The sequence below is a fragment of the Ailuropoda melanoleuca genome, chromosome 13 (assembly GCF_002007445.2).
Source record: "Ailuropoda melanoleuca isolate Jingjing chromosome 13, ASM200744v2, whole genome shotgun sequence".
In the NCBI taxonomy this organism is placed as follows: domain Eukaryota; kingdom Metazoa; phylum Chordata; class Mammalia; order Carnivora; family Ursidae; genus Ailuropoda; species Ailuropoda melanoleuca.
The window spans coordinates 58,488,162-58,506,296 of NC_048230.1; the positions used below are offsets into that span (position 1 = coordinate 58,488,162).

Here is an 18,135-nt window from a genome sequence, read left to right on the forward strand (position 1 = left end):
GGGGGGTGGATATGGTGATGGCAGAAGGGAAGTCAGGAGGCCCAGGAGGGAACAGGGCTTGTATTAGGTGGTTTGGGGAGCCCGGGAGATGTTCTGGGGGGAGAGGAAGTAGGAGATCAAGGGGGAAGGGCTGCACTGAAGGGGGGGATGGTTAGGGAGTGGAAAGAACACATGGAGGATCAGGGTCTTGGGAAGAGAGTGAGCAGAGTGAACGAGTGAACCCTGGGAGCAGAGAAGGACACGAGTGGAGTCAGGGCACTGATCCAGTGGGCCATTTTTAGCACGTGGGCTTTTTTTTAAAATTTCTTTTTAAAATTATTTATTTATTTATTTATTTGACAGAGAGAGAGAGAGACAGCGAGAGAGGGAACACAAGCAAGGGGAGTGTGAGAGGGAGAAGCAGGCTTCCCGCCAAGCAGGGAGCCGGATTCGGGGCTCGATCCCAGGACGCTGGGATCATGACCTGAGCCGAAGGCAGACACTTAACATCTGAGCCACCCAGGCGCCCCTGGGCTTTTTACTCTGAGTGAGGTGGGATCTGTTGATGGGTTTTGAGCAGAGGAGGGATGAAGTCTGACTTCTTACCAAAGGATTGTTTGCAGCCTGTGTGCGTGTAAATCCCTCAGTTTCTTCCCAGTCTAATTCTCCTGTCCCCGCAAACATTTGCAGGGGCAGATACGGGGGTGCGGGTAGGAGGCCAGTGCACCCCTCCGGGTGGGAGGTGGTGTTTAATTGAGCTCTGACACTTGTCTGGCACAAAGGTGAAGAATTCAGACCAGGCTCTGCCTTGTTAAAGCTCTCAGTTTAGGGCGGGTTTTCCTAGCCTCGGCGCTAGTGATACTTGGGGCTGGCTAGTTCTCTTTTGGGGGGGGGGTGCGGTCCTGTGTTTGGTAGAGTGTTTAGCAACATCCCTGGTCTGTACCCTCTGGATCCCAATAGCATCCCCCTTCCCCTGGATGGGACAACCTAAAATGTCTCCTGACATTGCCACTGGTATAGTGGGACACAGGAGCAAAAACCAAATAAAATACGCGCTCTTCTTTCCATAATGGTAGTTTCTAGGCCGTAAAAAGAGCAGGTAAGGGGAGGTCCTGAATCTTCTTCCTTCAGATTTTCATTTTCTTCTTGCATCCCTAAGTCTCTCCGCACCCACGCTGCGGCCATCTGCCCGATGGTCATGTACCCCGCACCCCCCCTCTTTTCCACCTGCCCTTCCCTCCTCCTTCCATTTTTTTGATCCTACCAGCCCCTCTTAGGAAGAAGTTAAAAAAAAAAAAGGACCCTTCCAGAGGGCTCCTCTTCACCAAGGTAAGGGACAAGTCCTAATTACCTCTTTGTGGCTGTAACATGACTCGGTCAGCTCCATGCTCTGAAGGTGAGCCCCTCTGTCACCATGCCCAAAGTTGGCCCCGGTTCTAATTGGCCAAAAAGGAACAAAACAAAACAAGATATTTAAAACACTTCCCTGCCTCAATCCCGCCCGTTGCACATAACTCACGTAACGGACAGAGCGGCCTGCGCTAGCTGGAGGCAGATAACTCCAAGTATGCTTATTTTCCTGGTCCAAGAACAGGCTATCTTCGGGATGCAGCTTGCCGCAGCGGCCGCTCCTGCTGCTCCCCTGGCTGCAGGCCAGCGGGAGTGGAGAGCCATTTCGGTGAGGCCCGGGCTGTAAGTTGCCTGGGGAAGGGAGCTGGGTCAGCCCTTCCTCTCCTTTGAGGCCAGCTTTATCACTGAGGCACTCTGTCTGGCTTCCGTAAGCCTGATTCTGTCTCCTGATTCTCTCCATCCCCTGGGAATATTCAGAGAGACATGTTTTAATCTATTTTTATTAGTTCATTGCTGATTAATTTTCCTACCTCGGCACCATGGACATCTTGGACAGCGTAATTCCTTGTCGTGGGCTGTCTGTTCCCTGCTGTGGGATGTTTAGCAATGTTCCCTGGTCTCTACCCCCTCGATGCCACTGGCACCTCTCCCCCCAAGTGTGACAACCCCCAAGTCTCCAGATATTGCCACATATCCCCCCGGGGCGGGGGAGGGCAAACCCACCCCTCGTTGAGAACCACTGATTTCCAGGAATATAAAAACCTAATTTTAGAGATGGCAGAATGTTCTGCTTAACGTCTTGCTGGAGGCTTGTAGGGAGAGAGGCGCTTTCTCTGGGCCTTAAATTGAGCTGAAGCTCTCTCAGCTCCATCATTCAGTACTTAAGACCTGCTCTCAAAGGAGTCGATCCCTAAAAGACGACACAGATCCTGCAGTTGCTCTTGGTACATTTTGGCCTTGTTTCTGCTCTGCTTGGTTCGGCTTCTCTTTTGTCCTTTTCTTTAGAGGTAGGTGAAGGTACCGAGTTTAGGGATGTGGCGTCCAAACTGGGTTGGAAGTCTGGTGCCTGGCACTGGCCAGCTGTGTGACCTTGCACAGCTCACTTCACCTCTCTGGGCTGGATTCCAAATCTCCAACAATGCTCCCTACCTCATGGAGTCAGTCAGTGCAGAGTGTTGATTTAGTACAGTACTGGGCCCCGGGCAAGCATGCCGGAGCTGTTGGGGCTACTCTGTGCAAGGGGGGTGTTTGAGAAGGGCCACCGAATGCTCTCTAGATTGAGGCTGGCAACATTTGGTTTCTTTATTTCCCGCTTATCAGCCACATTCCATCAAGCCCAGGATTGGCCCTTAGTAGGCCTGCCCCGGGCTTCCTTTTCAATCCCTGTCCCTCCCAGGATTCCATCTGCCACCATACCTTTGTCTCTGTCCCCAGCCCAATCGCTGTCTTTCTGATAACCTCAGACCTACCCGAATGCCAATAGCATTCCTCAAACAGAGCAGAGCTGCCAGAATAAGCCGGCAGCTTCCTGCTCTTTGCCCCAGAAAACATTTCAAGTGATCAAGTGATCAGAGGGGGGTGGGGGAAGCGGGGAGGACGCTGCAGCTGCTTATGCAACAAGCTTTAATCCCGGGTTAAAATCCACCACGCGCGCCGGTGGCGTATTTCATTTCCTCATTGGGTCGTGAAGCTAGTGGCACATGAGATCTGCCACAGACGCGCAGACACGTTCCCCAAAAGCAGCCCCCGCAGAGGCAGACAGTGTTCCCTAGGGGATGGTGGCGGAGGGCCGCCAGGAGGGATGGCACGGTCTGATTAGCTCTGGCCTCCACCTCTTGTCCCCCATTTGGTGTCCCTGTATGCGGTTCCACCCGCAGGAAGAGGGGCCCCTCCCTTCTAGTGAGGCCCAGGCCGGCTGTCCCGAGTGCTGGACCCTTGTCAGACTGGGTGATGGAGGTGTCCCTCCCTGCATCTGGCGCTCTTCTGCCTAAAACACAACAGCAACAAAATCCCCTCCCTTTTCGTAAAACCTGGGCCCTGCCCCTGCAGTACGGTCTGTGTGGATTCCTGCCTCGTTCCTGTTTGATATAAGATTCCCAGCCAGGAAGAATTTATGTGCACGAGGTGGGCATCTGTTGTCCATGTGGGGGGGGCGGGGGCAGGGACAGCAGGCGATCAGCTCTACGGTTTCTTTGTGGGAACGAACGGTGTGGGACCAGAAAGCCCACGAGTCCTAATTTTAGGAGAGGGGAGACTTTATTGGGCCATAGTTTTACCTCCTGGCATATGGCTGCGTCACCTCTGGAAGCTTTCTCCAGCCTCTGAAGAGTGGTGTTTACGTAGCTTCTGTTGTTCCAGCTTGCTGTTTTAAAAAAATCTTGTTAATTAAGCACCTTGTCCTTGGGGGGGGGGGAAGAAGTAAGCAAGCAAGCAAGCACGGACATTTTAAGATCCTTCTGGATTTGCCTTTTCTTTCTCAGGGTACAGACCAACTTCAAAGGCAGCTTTCGGGAGGAAACAGGCAAAGACCTCCTAATACTATTGAAATGGGTGGAATTATAAGTAGCTCTGAAAAACTAGTTAATATTTTACTGGGGAGCAGTGCCAGAGATGGGGGTGGGGGCTGCCAAGAGTAGGTCTGTGTGTGAAGTAGCTGTTCCATCTGCCTTAGGGGACGAAAAGAAGCCGTTCTCTGTGGAAATGAATTTAAGCAAGAATCCTTATAAAGCTCATGGGATTTGTCTGCCCACCGAGGGCCCAGTTCCCCAAGAACATACATACAGGGGTGATTGTGGCAGGAAGGGCTAAGCTGTGGGTGTAGGCCTGGCTAATAATGGGGGTTCTTGTTCCCTCGCTAGGCTTGACATCTTTCTTTCTCCCTCTGGATTTAAATGGCTTCTCAGACGGAGAGGCACTGCCTGTGCCCTGGATTCAGAAGGTACACGCCTCCTTGGGAAGCAAAGGCGAGAGACAGCGGCTCTCTCTCTCTCTCTCTCTTTCTGCATCTGCCGGGAGAGCTGCAGCTGGTATTTTTCCACAGGCCTTTTTTGCGATCTCAGGGCCTAGTTTTTCCCAGCCAGGCCCAGAGTCCGAGAGAGGGTTAATAGGCAGGAAGCTGAAGGCATTGCAGACTAATACGGAAGTCAGATTTTTGTTTAACTGACAGGTTTAGCAGGCCTCAGTGGTGGGGGAGGGGGCCGGGAGGGGAAGTTTGTAGATCTAGGCATGTGGCCTGCTAGGAGCGCATTTGGCTTTTCTTAGGGTAAGGACGGAGAGGGGGGCCCCGTTGGCATCCTGGCAGGGAGGCAGGAACCCATTTTGGTTTTCCTTTGAGTCCTGGCTGAGGGGGGGCGAGAAGTGAGAGTCTCCGCGGGCAAATGGCTCTCCGGCCTGCTTTTCCAGGAGGCCTTTTGACAATGACTATGCAAACTTGACCACGCTGCTCCCCTCCTCTTCCCAGCAGCCCGAATGCTCTGTCCTCTGAGAAGCCAGGGCTGCCCTGTAGCGATTTCTCGGGGCTCGCCTGACCTGTTTTCCCCTCAGCTCCTCAGGGGCCTTCCTCAAACCCCTTTTTCTTATCCTCCCCCCTTGGCTGTTTTCCTGGGGCTCCCCACTCCTCGGTTTCGCTCCGTCCCCTCCCCCTCCCCCCTCCCCTCCGGGGCAGAACCACTCTGCTGGATTGTTCTAGAAAAGGGCCAGGCTTCCTCCCAGCCAAGAGCCGTTTCTGTGGGGGCAGGTGAGGGTGAGCCCTTTCAGCTCACCCCAAAAACTCCCTTCCCAGTGGCATCCGGGCCTCAGGCTTTGCTGGAGCAGGTCAGGCTGGCTGCACTGGTTTGCCCGTGCCGGGAAATCTAGCCAGGGTGTGGGAGAAGTGCGTCTGGGGGCCCCTTTCCCAAGTTTTTCTTGCTGCAAAAGGCCTAGCTTAGCCTGTCTTTTTCTATGCACAGGATGGCTCTTGCTCACCAGAGCCTCACAAAGATAATCGCTCAGGAAGTGTTTCAGCCAATCCCGGGCGGCCTTACACTCCGATTTGCCGGGGCAGCCAATCGGGGATGAGCTTTTATTAGGCGGCCAGATCATCAAGCCGAAGTGCCAAACCCTTTTTCTGTGAGAACTAGGAGCCTGTCCTCCATGTTTTATAAGTATTGACATTACACAGTGTTAACAATGCATCCACAGAGGTAAGCTCGACTTTTTAACCATCTTTTCTCCCCCTCCCTCTGAGACATCCGAATTGTGGGCGAGCAGTGTGATTTCTCTGTGGCTGGCCGTGCCACACTCACCCCCACAGCACTTAGGTTAACTTGGAACTGTTTAGAGAGAATTTTTTTGCTTTCTTGGGTCACATGGCTAAGTAGCCATTAGCCATAGCTTGATTTTGCAAACTAGCAAAGGCCTGGCACACCTTTTCTTCACCAGGACATGGTGTTTCTGGAATAGTTTGAAGCTAGATCCTGGAATGCCAAAAAAGAAGCTTTTTTTTTTTTTTCTTTTCTCTTCTTCCTCCTCTCTCTCTCTCTCTCTCTCTTTCTCTCTCTCCCTGTCTCTCTCTCTCTCTGAGCAGTTCCCCCCCCCTGCACTATTGTCTTCTCCTGTGTCACATGCCTGCTGGGGGAAGAAAATGGAAGGTAAGCAAGCAGGCTTCTCTCCAAGGAGAGCTCATGGCAGACAGCAAAGCAGGCAAGTTTACCTCTCCAAAGAGGTTCTGGGAAGGCTGGAGTAAGTTCTGACCAGAGAGGACGTGTGTTTTAGAAAGAACCAAGCCCTCAGCAGAGCAGTGCTAAGGAGAGATCCTAGCTCCTGGGGCCTAGGTGGGTGGTGGTGTCTCTACATGGTCTGTTCTCTCCCTACAGGGCTGCTTCACTTGAAACTGCATTGTTCAGCCTTTTTTCCTGACTTCTGTTGATAACAGAGTGTTCTTCTGCAAGCCAGCCTACAGCCAGCAAATGTTTCTGAAAGTGTTTTCTAGGCTTTGGAGGAAGTTTTTGGAGTAGGGATGGGGATGGGGGGTGGTGTGTGTAGAGGGGGAGGGAGGTTGGACAACATCCTGCAATAAATCTGTGAGGACTCTTTTTGAATCCCTTAGCTTTCTACTCTTGCATGATTTTCAATGAACTAATGTATCTTTTCTCCTTGTTTTCATTTTCTTTTCCCTCTTTTACATTGTATCATCCTCTGTCCTCCTGTGTGATGGAGCACAGAGGAAATAAAATCATGTCTGGGGCTCATGACAGCATTCCATATTCAGTTGTTGGGTTGTGTTGTTGTGTGTGTGTGTTTTTAATAATCCCATGTAACTTTAAAAAAAATTTCCTTTTTGATCAAGTCCCAAATCTGCCAGCCTGTTCTCTCTTCTTAACTGTGGAAAAATGAGACGGTTGCTTGAACATTTGTTGGGTAAGTAAAGCAATCCATTTCCTCTGTGACCACGTATAAAGAGTTTGGTGGACATTTGGGGTCTGTTTGTAACAGAGGGTCTTGGCTATAGCAATTGGGGGGGTGGCTTTTCATTAGCAGGAACCAAATAAGGGCTTTTTAATAGTGTCTTGATTTTAGGTGACTGTTTGAATCCACTGTTTTTCCTGATAACCTGCTGCTAGGATTGAAGATCACACTTCCTGTTTACCCTGAGACAGGGGAGAAATGTTCAGTTCATTGTGACTTGCCTGGAGACCTTTAATTGGGATTGTGTGGATATTAGCTAGAACTCTGTTTAGGTGATCTGCTTGTGAAATGCAACGAAAGTGCTTGTTCTTAGAGTCACAGAGCCCTAAACATTGGTGAGGCAGGAGCCTGGTGGTGGTGGTGGCGGCGTGTGGGGGCGGGGGTGTCAGCACTCCGTTTTAGGATACTTACTTGTAGTGTAAAATCCCACCCACCACCAAACTTGGTTTGATTCAGGACTCCCTGCACAACGGATCTGGCCTTTTCCCAAGCCTGACCCACACATCTGTATGCACGCTTGCCTTTACTTATGATTTATTTCTCACTTTTTACACCTCTCCTGATCTCTTAATGCTGTAGCTAGAACTTATGAGTGAAGAAAACTAGACGCTTGTTCAGCGTTAGCTTCAGAATTTGCCCAGAAGTTCACTACATAAGTTTCCAGCCTGGAGACCAATCTAGCATGACTGTAAGTGCTGGAAATATAGTCAATTGTTGTGTTATGCCAACTTTATGGACTCAGTAATCTTTTTTCCTTTAAGTTAGTGTCCAGCCACCCACTTTTTAGCATCGGTTGGAAAAAGGCTCACTTAATAACGAGAAATGTACCAATTCTAAGTTAAGAAAAGTCTGTGCAAGGCCGGCTTTTTGAATTAAGAAGTGCAGGCAGTTAATGATGTTGTGTACTTAAAACTGAACAGTGCTACTACCCCACACAAGTCAGTCCAGACACTTAGCTATTTTCTTTGTTCTTATCTCCTGGCTGTAAATGGAAATTACATATTGAGGTTCTTGTGGCCTCCCTAGAAGCAATATCTAATCACAAGACTCCTGGTTTGGTGCCTTCAACGTTTGCATAATGGTGTGTTTGTTGGGCTGGAAGGAAACCTAAGGGCAAGGCATTTGTCCTTTAAAAGCTTGCATTAAAATGGCTCCCACAGGTTTGCAAAGCCAAGATCTGTTTTCAGATGTGCAGTCCCAGCAAGTTCCCAGCCCTGGACCAAGCTGGCCACTGTCCTCTGGTACTGTGGCCACCACCAAGCATGAGTCTGTAAAAAGTTAATTGCTTCCAAAGTAGCTTATTTCCCAGTTTCACTAAGGGGGGGGGGAATAAATGTCTGCATTGCAGCAGGACTAGTAGGAACAGCAGTGCTGGCTTGCAGAGCAGCCCAATGGGGCTCCTCTCTCCAGCTTTTGAACCAATAGACTTGGAGGAAAGGTTACAGATTGACAGAGTGGCCAGACTGAGAAGGGGCCTTCTGGAAGTTTCTACCATCTTTGTTCCTTTTAGGAGAAGCCTATCTGCCAAGCTGAAGTGTCTCCTACATTCCAGTCCTGGGGCATTCCCTCCCCACCGCCCACCCCCACTCCCTTTTTCATTTTTCCATCAAGGTAGAATGATCTTTCTGCCACAGTTATAAATTTCAGAGGGAGGCACGAAACTTGGGCAGTTTCCCTTTTTCCTTCTGCCTCCTCAGTCCCCAGAGGATGCACAGCTGCAAGGAACAAACACAGACACACTGGAGCTTTTGATTCTAATCTTTTTTTTTTTTCCTTCAAGACCCTCCAGGATGGATTCACTTTTCTGCTTTGGGAAATTAAGTGGCATTCACGTGGGGGAGGGGGAGTAACTGCTTTTATTAGCTCCAGAAAATGGTCAGTGTTCCGTCTGTAACTAGGAATTAATTATATATAATCACTCAGTAAACTTTCTACAGAGTTTTTCTAATTGCTGCACATGAACATAGTTAGCCTGTTGGAGCCGAGTCCAGTTACTTTTATAATTAACAGCTCAAAGATTTGAGTCCGAAAGAAAGAAACAATGGGGCCTCTTGGATTATAAATTAGGGATGAAAACAATGGCTTTTTCTTTCTTTCTCTCTCTTTTTTTCTTTCTCTCCTTTTCTTTTCTTTCTTTCTTGTAACCCCTTTTCTTTTAAACAAAACATTTCCCCTTTTCTTTCCCTGGGAGGACAGTGGGGAAACTTCTTCAGGTCTTAAATAGGAGAGCGGGGAAAATGAGTCACATTTAAAAAAAGCCAGGATGACAGTAACCCAGAAAACCCTGGAGGCAAAGGTAGGTTTTTAAAAAGTCCAGCCTCTTCCAATGTGTGATCTCTTTGTTTCTTTTGCCTTCTTTCTCCTCCTCCTCTCCTGTGGCAGAGGCAACAAACATTTGTCAGCCGAGAGGCCCTAGATCTGGCTTTGCCTCTGGTTGACCCTGAAAAGAAAGATAGATGCAAAAGTGGCCTCGCCACCCCACAGCAGAGATTTAGTAAGGGAATATGTTTAGAAGTCCTTTCTCCTTGATCTTAAATGCAAAACAAGTGAGGATTCACCCTTGGCTCCAGGTTGCTAAGGCTATGCTGCCCTTCCCCCCACTCTCCACTCTCCTTACAGATAAACAAGCAGGCGGGAGCCATGTCAGCAGTGCGGCTAGCTTTGCTGCCAGGCTGTCCCTCCTCATCAAGATTACCTACCTACCGGCCGGCGAGGAGCCAACCTCCCGTCCTTGCCCCGGCACAGCCTTGGGCACCATGCCCTCCTTTCTCCCCTGGAGCTGAAAAGCAGTCACCTTGAAACTCCCCACTCAGCACCAGAGTGGCGAGGCCAATTCTCAGACCTGTAACAGTAAATTACATTATCCACTCTGAGGCTGCTAGTTCAGCCTCTGAAAGCGGGTTTTGCAAAACCCATTGTTAATTTTCAGGGCTCTGTTGGGGGTGGACAAAAATCTGATTTGTGAGTATCCCGTGCATTGGCTAAGGGAATGTTTTACTGTTGTTTCTCCTCTTGCAGACTCAGATTGTCTTTCCTTGAGGTTAACTGTCTTAGGACTGGCTGGGTATTTGGTGGCCGTTTTCAGGCTTATAAACAGACTTTTTCTTTTGCCTTGGCCTCAGAACGGGTGCAGCCCTTTAGCTTGGCTTTTCAGAGAGCTGCTCTCCTTGCAACACTTTGATTCCACCTAGCTCCTTTTTGGTAGGGATGCAGAGCTGGTTTCTAATGTATCAAGAAGGGGGCATGGGCTTCCTCCCCCTCCCCAGCTTGCTCCTCTTTAACATTTTTGCATTTGTGCAGATACCTGTCTGTCCGCAGTTTTTGCCACAGGGCTGCATAATTTCTAACCTCCCACCCACCTAATTTGAGGGCAAGGGGGCCCTATCTCAGAGGCTCCTGTGGAAGGCTCAGGATCTAAAAGGAAAGGGTTTTCCTCAGGAACCTGTGACTTCACAAACTCCCCCTGTCATTGCAGATTTTTTTTTTTAAGCTTCTAAACGTTGGGTTGTTGGTGTCCTTTGGTTGAGCTTTTCCTAGTTCTGATATTTAGGAAGGTGGCTTTGAAACTAGCAGAGCTGCTTCTCCAAGAGCTACAGCTTTTGAACAACCTGCTACCATTTTAGCTTCAATACAGGAATGAGGCAGTGTTGCCAGACGCCATTTTAAGAATCCTGCATAAATAGCTTAGCTCCCGATGACTCTGCCTGTTTTAGGTGAGTGCTTATATAAAGCTGCTCTGCTAACCATTCCCTTCCCCCCACCCCCAATTTTTTTTTAAAAAAATTAATTGCAGATTTAGGGAAGCATGGTTTTCTTATTTTGATGTTCACTCTTTTGTGATCTAGAAGAGGAAGATGTTGTGTCTTGGGGATTAAATATTTCTTACAGCCTGGACCAGTTTGGTATTTTGAATGAAAGTAAAAAGCTGAAGGAAAAGTCCTTCCGAATGATGCATGATTCTTGAATTGCCGTCCGATGATCCTCGTCTGTAGACCCAGAGTCTCGTGCATGCTGGTTATATATTCTAGCTTCTTGGTTAAAAGTCAAATAGTAGGGGCACTTGGGGAAAAGAAATATCTGGGCATTGTGTATCCAGGCTTTTTTTTTTTTCCCTGTCAAAACTAGATTTTTTTTTTTTTTCTTTCTCTCTCTCTCTCTCTTGGAAGTGTGGAGGGGATGGCATTCCTGGGAATTACGGACCAGCCTTGAGTCCTCAGAATTAATAATCAGAAGGCTTAACACATCCTGGAGGTGCAGCACTTCATCTGCAACTTTTAATTGCGCTTTTCCAGTGCATGCAGGTTAAGAAGTAAGCCTGGGTTTTCTTGCTCAGGCATTGGGGGACATATCTTTTATTCTTTCTGGGACCGGATGGGAAAGTCTTGGTTGTATTTGCAGACGCTGTTATTCCTTCTTTAATTGCCTGAAACGTATCAGTTAGTGAAATCCAGAGGCAAGTGACTTAGGGTAAATGTGAGTGCAAGAGGTAGGTGGCGGTGGGAACAGACAATATATACTAGTTGATGATGTATTTTCCTGTTGGGGTGAAAGGCTGTTGTTTGGTTTTCAGCTAATTTCACCCTTTTCTTTAGCTGGCCCCCAGCCTCCCCATTGGACCTTAAAAAAAAAAAGTAATGTCAGTTTGAAACAAAGGGCTTGTTCCATTGTTTTTGATTTAAATAATTGGGGTTGCTGGAAGTTAGCAGATAGGAAAGATGCTGTATATTTTCTAATACTTTAATGTGTTAATGACAAGAGTTCAAAGTCTTCTCTCCAGGTGCAGCTGCCTTTTCTTTTTAACAATTATTGTTATTTGACTTTTTTTCCCTCCTCCAAACAACTGAACAGTTTTTAACCTAAATTGACCACGATCTGTGGGGCATTCAGACAGGTACAGATCTTTTCTCAGCACCACTTTTGATGTAATATTCATAATTTCATTCCCTAATAACATACTAGTTCTTAAACCAAAAAAAAAAAAAAAAAAAACAACCACCAAAAAAACTGAGATCAGTGGTGTAGAAAAAAGGAAGTCCCTTTAGATGTGGCTATTCAGAATGACTCATTTTGCATTCTGGTCTTTGCTCTTGTAAATGAAGTTTTTTTTCCCTTTTAACGCATAGACACTGCAATTTCCTTTAGTCAAATGCAAGTTATTGTGTGTGCGTGCGTGCATGTGCGTGCACGGGTTCCCTTTGAAATGATGGCTTGCTGATCTGCGAAAAAGATGGTTTTCTGAAATTGTGCTTGAAATCTTGGCTGAAGCTGGTGGTGCTATTGCTAAAGTTAGGTGATTATGGGGCCCACTTGGAAAGATAAAACAGCTTCACTTTTCTCCCCTCTTTTCTGCAGCAGCAGATTGCCACCACTAACTAGTCTGCATTTCCCTAGCTTCTCAGCAGCATCCCTGCCTGAAGGACTCCGCTCCTCTGGTTTGCCACGAGCCAAATAATTGTTCTCTTGAATGCAGTCCTCCATGGTCAATACACCTTTGAATGCTTTCATCACTGCAGAAATCTTTCAAGTGGGTTTTAGGGGCTCTGTTCTGCATAACTGTTTTATCACTGTACATTTGGGTGGGATCCCAGATGAGCGTTTTTCTCTGTCCTCACAATGTGGGATCGTTTGCAGTAAGTTGAGGATTTCACATACTTCATGCCAGAGATGGAAACAGAATTCTAGTTGCTAGAAAGATCAAGGTTGCTATTTGTTCTTTTCAAGTTGACCATCTCTCCATCTCTGAGGGTCACTTGATTTTATATATATATATATATATACACACTTTTTTTTTTTTTTATGAAAATGGATTTCTGGTCACCCCAGGCAAGAAAGCATCAGCAAGTATTCATTTGGACCCTATGTGTGTGTGTGTGTTGCAGGCAGAGTGTGTTTCCGAGTTGAGAATGTCTCTGAAGTTGAAGTGAAAAGTATTTGTGCTAAAATCACCTTCCACAAATCACGTTGTAATATTGCATGATAGCGAAGTGTTTAAATTTAAGAGTGTGCTTCTGATGGAAACCATTTGTGACAAAATTCCAGTTGTTTCTGTGGCGATCGGTGTCACAGCTTTCTCCACGGATGCAGTGTAAATGAAATTGTTAATAGGGTTCTATATCAGAGAGCTAAATATGTTAATATTCCAATTTTAAACTGCCTTTCTTCTCTCTGCTGGGACTAGTTAAGTGTGAGGCATACAAGTTCTTCTAATTTTATTCTGAGCTACAATTTCTTCCTTTCTGTCTGGTTCCCATCCTGAGTCCTCTTCGCCAGTCAGACGTGGCCCTCTCCTAAAGCCATCTCCATCTGACCCCGAGGTTCCAGGCCTTTTTGGACTCCTCTTTTGTCTTGTCACAGTCTCAGACCATGGAACACAGAAGGGACATTCTAATCCTTCCTCTGTCACTCAGCCCTCCCTCCAGTCCTGGCTTGGGTGTTCCAGATGGAAAATTCTGGCCATATCATTTGGTGATGCACCCATTTTCTTCATGGTGAATCACAGACTGATGGAGTTGCCGCTGGAGTACTTTGCTCATATTCTTATCACTTCATTGTCTGCCTGAAGGCTTGGAAGTTTCCAGCAGCTCAAACATTTTGCACCTATGAAAGCAGAACTCTGCTGGCTTGCCTGGGAGGTGTGTGTGTGGGGAACGCATGAAGTGGTCTGTACTCCATTCAGTTGGAGTTCCAGCCCAGAGAGTGAGAGAAGATTCTGGTGGACCTTCCCAGCCAAGGGGCCTGGTTCCCTGGTTCCCCCCCCCCCCCCCCCAGCCTGTCTTTTAAATAATCCTTCCTCATTCCACTTTTGTGGTGGGGGATAATTAGTCACAGCTCAAGAGTGCTGAATGCTTTCTCTAAGCTATGCATGCAACAGAGAGGAAACATCCAGGGGGTGGAAGTATGGACACCCCAAGCCTAATTCCTGGGATAAGTGCTCATGGTTTGAATGTTTTGAGGCCAGGCATTTTGCTTCTAACCCAGGCATATTCTCCCACTTTGCAGCTTAGCCTATATATATATATATATTTTCCTGTTCCTGCCTCATCGGGAAATTGTAAGAATTAGCTGGGAGGTCTGGGAAATGCTCTCTGCCTTGCAGTGTTCAGAGATCAGAACTCTGGGTACCTTGCAAACCACCTCCAACCTGAACCCAGTGTTAACAAGGAGAAACTTATTTACTTGCCGGCTGGGTTCTCATTGGCCCACGGGGGCAGATTGTAATTTTGTGTCTAAAAATGTGCTTTTTTGCATCCCCCAACAGCATGACAACTGGAATAGTAATTTGACTTAAAAAAAGAACAACATAGTGGTTTGAAAACTCCTTTAGGAGTCTTAGCACATTGCTGGAAATCAAGTGTGGGGTCTGTCTCCCCCCCAACCTGCGTAAGGATGAGGGATTGTCTTCAATGTGGGTGTGTTGTTAGAACTTCTCGATAGCAGCCTCCATGGGGCAGGTTCTCAGTCTCCCTAAACGTGAACACAATTTGCTCTGTTTCAGCTTGGCCGAAGAAGAAATAAAAACTGAACAGGAGGTGGTAGAGGGCATGGATATCTCTACTCGCTCCAAAGGTGAGTAAAAATCTTGTATTATCTATTCCAGAGCAGAGGAGGAAATTGGAATTTCTTTTTCTAATTGTGATAGTGCACTGAAGTGTGGCTCTGGGATCCGAGGCTGTAACACTCCTCTGACTTGGAGAGGAACCTTTGATGGATGGGCCTAATTTGTGGAGAAATCCTCTCCTTTTGATTTCTTTACCCTTGTGTGGCTCTGTAGTAGACCTGCCTGTGGGGCGGGGGAGGGGGGTTGTCTCACCAGTGAATTTTACATGTATATCATGACTGAGGGGGAGGGTTGTCTCGCTGCCTCTCTGCAGGGTGACTTTCAGGAATTCACCGTTTCAATAAAGCATGTTCTAGAAGCAACCAGAGTGTCTAGGTGCTGCTGGGTTTCTGATTTTAATAACAGGCCTCTTAGGAATCACAGAAGTGAAACAAAGTTGGCCCACTTCCTTGGAAAACGGTGGTCTTGGTGAGAGGTAAAGAGGAAATGTAGGACTTTCTGGAATGCTGCGGCCAGCGTTTGCATTTAGGACAGAATTTAGCAAATTAGAGCAAACACGGTTGATGTTTTAATTCAGAATCCTGCGTTAGACTCCTCAAAATCTTCTAATTGTGGGATTGGTACTTTTCATTTGGTCTGTGTGAGATGGTAGGAGGCTTCCCAGAAGGAAGTAGTTACTCAGTTTTTGTCTTCAGGGTGTTTTTAGGAATGAGCTACTGGAGCATTTTCCACATCTTTGGTTGATGAAAATGCTCATTTCCAAGCTTAATGGTTGTACCAAAATGGTGGTATTCCTTCGACAAGTCACTAAATGTCTGCTTTGAGCTGAGGGTTATGGGGGAGGTAGGGAGGGCTGGAGGGAGGGCTATTATAGACTCTGCCAGAAAGATTCTAGATCTTTCTAGAATTCAGCTAGAGAGAATTACAAGAAGTGGCTGCCTAGAGACATCTAAAACAGCAAAGCTTTTTGAGGCTTTTTATAAGATAGCCCTGTCATTTGGGGCAAAGATGAGGGTCAGATAATGAGGGCTATGATTCGGGAAGTGGAACCTGGCTGTTGTTGGGACCTGGCCTCACAGATGAGGGGGTGGGCCCCCCCCCCCCCCGCTGGCTGCTGGGCCAGCGGCACCTGTAATGATCAGGAGAGCCATGGGGAAGTTTTGAGCAAGGAAAGAACCTTCCTGAGGAGGGATCTTTAGACAGTTGCTGATGAGGGAGCGTGCCCCATTCCCCTTGTGGTCAGAATGGAATTTGGAATTTGGGACAGAGAGACCAGAAAATGGGACACGGGGGTCCTTGTCCTCACTGTGCTCCTCATTTGTACGCTTTCTGTCTCTGTCCCTTCATGTTCTATCTATAAAATGGGGTGTTGGGTCAGATTCTAAGATCCTTCCAACCTTGGGCTTCTCTTGTAGAAGTGATGCTCACTGACAGTATTTACGAAGGCCCTGTTTTTGTATCAGGAGCCTTTTCTTCTTGACTTATTCTAGTCCCCTTAGGAGGTGGGAGGTGGTGTTCCCACTTTGCAGGTGAGGACACTGAGGCTCTGACTAGCACCCTCTCACAGGTAGTAAACGTAGAATGGGATCGAACCGAGGCTCCAGCTACTGCCAAGGAGGCGCTTCCTTCCTGGGCACTCACTGCCCGGAACGCCCCGTAGCCTCGTTGTGGAGACTTTTCCAAAAGGGTCAAACTCAGGGATCCTCAATCAGGGCGGGAGTCCCACTTTGCTCAGGCCCCCCCACCCTGTGTGGGAGAGCCCTCCTCTCGGCTTCTTTCAGACCCCCTGGATGCTCCTAGCTCTTCACCAGCTTGCACCGCCCAGTGACTGTTGTCACCTGAAGGGGTGCTTTCCCCTGGGATGACCATTGTCCCTTGTTGCATTGTCCCACTCTGGTCTTGTCCCTGCAGCAGCTAGGGTGCTCTTAGAAGACAGACCAGAGCCTGCTCATCTTGCCAACTCCTTCCACTGACCTTCCAGTGCCCTTAGGCACAAGTTGGAGGTCCGTGTGGCCTGCCTACCTGGGTTACCTCTTTTGCCTTCATTCACCCTGTGACCTTCTGTTGGACTTAACCAATTTCTCTCCCTGACTCCGCTTGAGCTGCCCCACCTCCTTCCCCTCTGGTCCCTCTCGGGGCCCCTGTGTGTCCTGCGTCCTTTGCCAGGAACATGCTGCTCTGGGTCCTGCTGCCTGTTTCTTTTTTTTTTTTTTTTTTNAAAGATTTTATTTATTTATTCGACAGAGATAGAGACAGCCAGCGAGAGAGGGAACACAAGCAGGGGGAGTGGGAGAGGAAGAAGCAGGCTCATAGCGGAGGAGCCTGATGTGGGGCTCGATCCCATAACGCCGGGATCACGCCCTGAGCCGAAGGCAGACGCTTAACCGCTGTGCCACCCAGGTGCCCCTGCTGCCTGTTTCTTATCTCTTAGCTTCATCTCGGACATCCTCTCCCAGAGGCCTTCGGTGGCCACCCAGTCCAAAGGAGCCATTCCATCATTTTCTGTTACATTTTTAAAAGTAGCTAATTTTAGAGCAGTTTCAGATTTCCGGATAAGTTGGGAAGATTGTGCAGAGTGTTCCCATGTCACCCCTCCCACTCCCCGTGCGCGCACGCGCACACAGATAGCTTTTCCCCGTTATTAACATCATACGCTGGTGCATTTGGCACAGTTGATGGATCTATATTGGTGTGTCGTTACCAACTGCAGTCTGTACATTGTTGAGAATCCCTTGGTTTTTCTACTGAGGTCACTTTTCTGTTCCAAGATCCCACCCAGTAAACCAGGTTACATACAGTTATGGCTCCTTAAGCCTCCTCAAGTCTCTCCTCTTGGCTGTCAGTTTCTCAGACTTTCCTTGTTTCTGATTACCTTGATAGTTTTGAGGAGTACTGCTCATGTATTTTGTGGGATGTCCCTCAGTTAGGATTTTATCTGATGTTTTCCTCATGCTGGACTCGGGTGGATTTGGGGAAGAAGATCGCAGAGTAAAGTAGCATTTCTTTTCTTTTCTTTTCTTTTCTTTTCTTTTCTTTTCTTTTCTTTTCTTTTCTTTTCTTTTCTTTTCTATTCTTTTTTTCCTTTCTTTTCTTTCTTTCTTTCTTTCTTTCTTTCTTTCTTTCTTTCTTTCTTTCTTTCTTTCTTTCTTCTTTCTATTTTACTTGTTTATTTGAGAGCAAGTGAGAGAGTTGGTGAGAGAGAAAGAGCACAAGCGGGGGAAGGGTAGAGGGAGAGGGAGAAGTAGGGACCTGATCTCAGGACACTGCGGTCATGACCTGAGCTGAAGGCAGATGCTTAACCCACTGAGCCACCCAGGCACCCTAAAGTAGCAGTTTCATCACATCAAGGGCACTTTATTTATTTATTTATTTATTGATTAAGATTTTATTTATTCATTTGAGAGAGAGACAAGCAGGGGGAGAGGCAGAGGGAGAGGAAGAAGCAGGGTCCCCACTGAGCTGGGAGCCCAACGTGGGGCTCAATACCAGGACCCGGAGACCATGACCTGAAACAAAGGCAGACACACAACCATCTGAGCCACCCAGGCACCCCAAGGGTACATTAAAAAAAAAGATTNTTAAAAAAAAAGATTTAGGGGCGCCTGGGTGGCACAGCGGTTAAGCGTCTGCCTTCGGCTCAGGGCGTGATCCCAGAGTTCTGGGATTGAGCCCCGTATCGAGCCCCACATCAGGCTCTTCTGCGATGAGCCTGCTTCTTCCTCTCCCACTCCCCCCCTGCTTGTGTTCCCTCTCTCGCTGGCTGTCTCTATCTCTGTTGAATAAATAAAATCTTAAAAAAAAAA

General features: G+C 47.7%; 1 protein-coding gene across 22 annotated transcripts in view; it reads left to right on the top strand.

Moving 5' to 3' along the window:
- Positions 1-4,491: 4,491 nt before the first annotated feature.
- The window catches only part of ZMYND8 (zinc finger MYND-type containing 8), a 122,379-nt gene continuing 108,735 nt past the window's right edge, over positions 4,492-18,135 (top strand). For 3 of the 22 annotated variants that reach the window (XM_034641703.1, XM_019807737.2, XM_019807744.2), the window contains exons 1-3: positions 4,493-4,591; positions 5,277-5,510; positions 14,270-14,340. Coding sequence is in view for 19 of the 22 variants with exons in the window: in XM_019807737.2 (XP_019663296.2) it covers positions 5,497-5,510; positions 14,270-14,340 (85 nt within the window). In the remaining 3 variants the exon portion in view is untranslated. Of the gene's footprint in view, positions 4,592-5,276; positions 5,511-5,921; positions 6,010-6,182; positions 6,320-6,655; positions 6,727-10,597; positions 11,084-14,269; positions 14,341-18,135 lie in introns of those variants that run through there. The other 19 variants (XM_019807733.2, XM_019807743.2, XM_002926998.4 and 16 more) reach the window with 14 other exon arrangements.